A 3,079-nucleotide genomic window follows, 5' to 3' on the forward strand; every position below is an offset into this window, starting at 1 on the left:
GAAATTGTGAGGTTCCCGTAGTGGGATAGTTTAGTTCCGACTGGCTAAGTGACACGTGCATGAAGTTAGAGTCAGGCTGGGAGGGGCCCTGCATGTCAGGTGGGAGGAAGCCACAGCAGAGGTCTTCAGGAGAGTGACTTGCTATAGAGCTGGTCCGGGTTGCTGGTGTCAGGGGGAGTGGGGTAAGAACTTGATCTCTGGAGTCAGGCCCTGGGTTTGGGGAATCACTCGTTGGTTAGATGACTGTTGGCAAGTCACTTCACCTCTCTGAGCCTGTTTCATCATCTTTAAGTGGGAATGATCCTGTCTGCCTAATGGGGCTTGTTGAGAGGTTAAACAGCACAAACGCATGTCAGAGCTCAGTGCCTTGCCTGGCCCAAGGAAGTGCTCAGCACTTGGTTGTTAGGACTAAGTGGCCGGGGCCTCCAGGGCCTGCTCACTGATCTGCCTCTTCCTGTCAGTTCTTGGTGGCTGCTTGGAGCTGGCTGCCCAAGGCTCTGACCATCCCCTTTTCTCCCACAGATCCCTTTGGGCGTCCCACAAGCTTCGCCTCCTTGGCTGCCCTCTCAAACGGGGCCTTTGGAGGCCTGGGCAGCCCCACATTCAGTGAGTGCTGGGTGGGGTGGGGTGGGGTGGGTGTAGAGCTGTGGCAGCGGGTTAAGATGCCCAGGCAGGAGGCTGGGCGGGTGCTCACGTGGGGCCTTCCACTCCTGGCTCCCTTCACTCTCCTTTGCTCTCTGTCTAGACTCCGGCGCCGTCTTTGCCCAGAAAGAAAGCCCAGGGGCCCCGCCAGCCTTCGCCTCCCCCCCAGACCCGTGGGGCCGCCTGCACCGCAGTCCTCTGGCCTTTCCTGCCTGGGTCCGGCCCCCTGAGGCCGCCCGCACACCAGGCTCAGACAAGGAGCGGCCTGTGGAGCGGAGGGAGTCCTCTATCACCAAGGAGGAAAAAGACAGGTATTGCTTCCCCACCACTCCCCACCCCCTGTACTGTCTGCCTCCCCTGTCAGCCTCCATTTGACCTTTGGAGTGCCTTCATTCTCTTCCCCTGCACCTGCCCCCAGGGACCTCCCCTTCTCACGGCCCCAGCTTCGAGTATCTCCCGCTACTCCCAAGGCCCGTGCTGGCGAGGAAGGGGCCCGGCCAGCCAAGGAATCTGTGCGGGTAAAGGAAGAACGGAAAGAGGAGGCTGCTGCTGCCGCCGCCGCTGCTGCTGCCGCTGCCGCAGCCGCCGCCGCCGCTGCCACTACCGGGCCTCAGGGCCTTCACCTGCTGTTTGAGAGGCCCCGGCCGCCCCCCTTTCTGGGCCCTAGTCCGCCAGAGCGCTGTGCTGGCTTCCTGGAGCCAACCTGGTTGGCAGGGCCCCCTCGTCTTGCAAGGCCACCTCGCTTCTATGAGGCGGGTGAGGAGCTGACTGGACCAGGAGCTGTGGCTGCTGCCCGCCTCTATGGTCTGGAACCTGCCCATCCCCTGTTATACAGCCGCTTGGCTCCTCCGCCACCACCTGCTGCAGCCCCGGGAACCCCTCACCTTCTCAGCAAGACCCCACCAGGAGCCCTTTTGGGGGCACCACCTCCACTTGTGCCCGCCCCCCGGCCTAGTTCCCCACCTAGGGCCCCTGGCCCAGCCCGGGCTGACAGGTGAGGGAAGGGGAGGGGCAGGGGCAAAGCTCCATCCCCCTTTCCTTTTGACAAGGTTCTAGAGCCAAGGGCTGGAGGGCAAATGTTATGACCTCACCAGCCACCTCTGAGGTCATGGAACCTGAGAGCAGAGCCCCAACCCCCATGATATTAAGCATCAGATGAACCTTGGGGTCATTGGGAAGGCAGAGGTCACAAACCTCTAGAGAGGTGTGTGCGTGTCTGTGTGTGTGTGAGTGTGTGTGTGTGTGTGTGAGTGGAGTCATTTCAGAGGTCATAGCTCATGATTTCCTGAGGTGCACCATTGTCCCCTCTTAGGGCCCCTAGGCCCTTGGCCTGCCTCCCCAAGGGCTCATCTAAGCCAGAGGCCAAAGTGCTCCCCCTCCCCTTCATCTACCACCCAAGTCCTCATGCCCACTCAGGGCTGGGGGAGGAGGGGCTAAAGGAAGGGGGGTTCCATGTACATATTTATCTCCCCTTCCACATAGCCCCCCCCAGACCTTTTGTACATTTTTACAGGGGTGCCCCTCCCAGTAAGCCCCCTTCCTGGTTAATTAAATCCTCAGACTGGTGCTGTGTTCCTAGCCTCTGGCCTCTCTGTGGGGGGAGGGGAAATTGCAGGGGGAAGAGCTGGAAGGGGACCGGCAGGCCCAGGGTTTATTCCTGGGAATATGGAGTCCAGCAAGAGGTGGGCCAACCGGGGAATGGACCTGGGTACCTAGGCCGGAAAGAAGGGCACATGCTTCCTACTTGGCTGACAGCCCAGGTTCCCCCCACTTGTTCCTGTTACCTCTGTGTGTCCCATCCTCTAAGCTTCAGAGTCTACTTCTTTATGGCTCATTCTCCCCATTCCATTTCCAAGTGCCCCCAGAACTCCTGGGCCCTGCTCTCCAGAACCCTGCTCCCAGAGCCCCCTGCTCCAAGCTAAGGAGAGCCAGAGAAGGTCACCTATGTACCACACACCAAAGAAGGGGGTCTGGCGGTGGGGGCTGGGGGGGGAGCGGGGCACACAGGCATCTTCTTCAGCAGCCTCTCTGCAGTAGCCCCAGCCTTCCCAAAGCAGCAGGTGCCCCCAGGCTGGGGCCCAACCTAGAAGGCAGGGGGCAGTTTTAACAAAAACATAATGTTGACTTTTTTCCCAGGTGGGGCTTATTCTGTAACATGACTTCCGGATATTTATATAAAAATGAGTGTTACAATGAGGTCCCTGGCTCCTCTTTCAGTGTGTGTGGGTCACCTGGGTGGGGAGGTGGGGGAAGGGGTGTTAGGCTGGGTCTTGGGGTCAGGGAGAGAGGAGAACAGTAGTGTCCATGTCTTGACAAAGTTTTCCCCTCCCTCCCACGTGGGAGAGTTCTACTTCTGGATGGATGGATGGATTGGAGTATTGGGCACTGGAGTTTTCACATTTTTCTCTACCCCAGGAGTACATCATTATATAAGATT

At 59.1% G+C, this 3,079-nt stretch overlaps 1 protein-coding gene across 1 annotated transcript in view; it reads left to right on the forward strand.

Moving 5' to 3' along the window:
• The window catches only part of FBRS (fibrosin), a 12,907-nt gene extending 10,068 nt beyond the window's left edge, over window positions 1-2,839 (forward strand). Inside the window, exons 17-19 of the mRNA XM_025048419.1 lie at window positions 523-606; window positions 746-953; window positions 1,061-2,839. Coding sequence (XP_024904187.1) covers window positions 523-606; window positions 746-953; window positions 1,061-1,640 — 872 coding nt within the window. The 3' untranslated portion in view covers window positions 1,641-2,839. The remainder of the gene's footprint in view (window positions 1-522; window positions 607-745; window positions 954-1,060) is intronic.
• Window positions 2,840-3,079: the final 240 nt, after the last annotated feature.

The sequence above is a fragment of the Pteropus alecto genome, unplaced genomic scaffold, assembly GCF_000325575.1.
Source record: "Pteropus alecto unplaced genomic scaffold, ASM32557v1 scaffold44, whole genome shotgun sequence".
Lineage (NCBI taxonomy): Eukaryota > Metazoa > Chordata > Mammalia > Chiroptera > Pteropodidae > Pteropus > Pteropus alecto.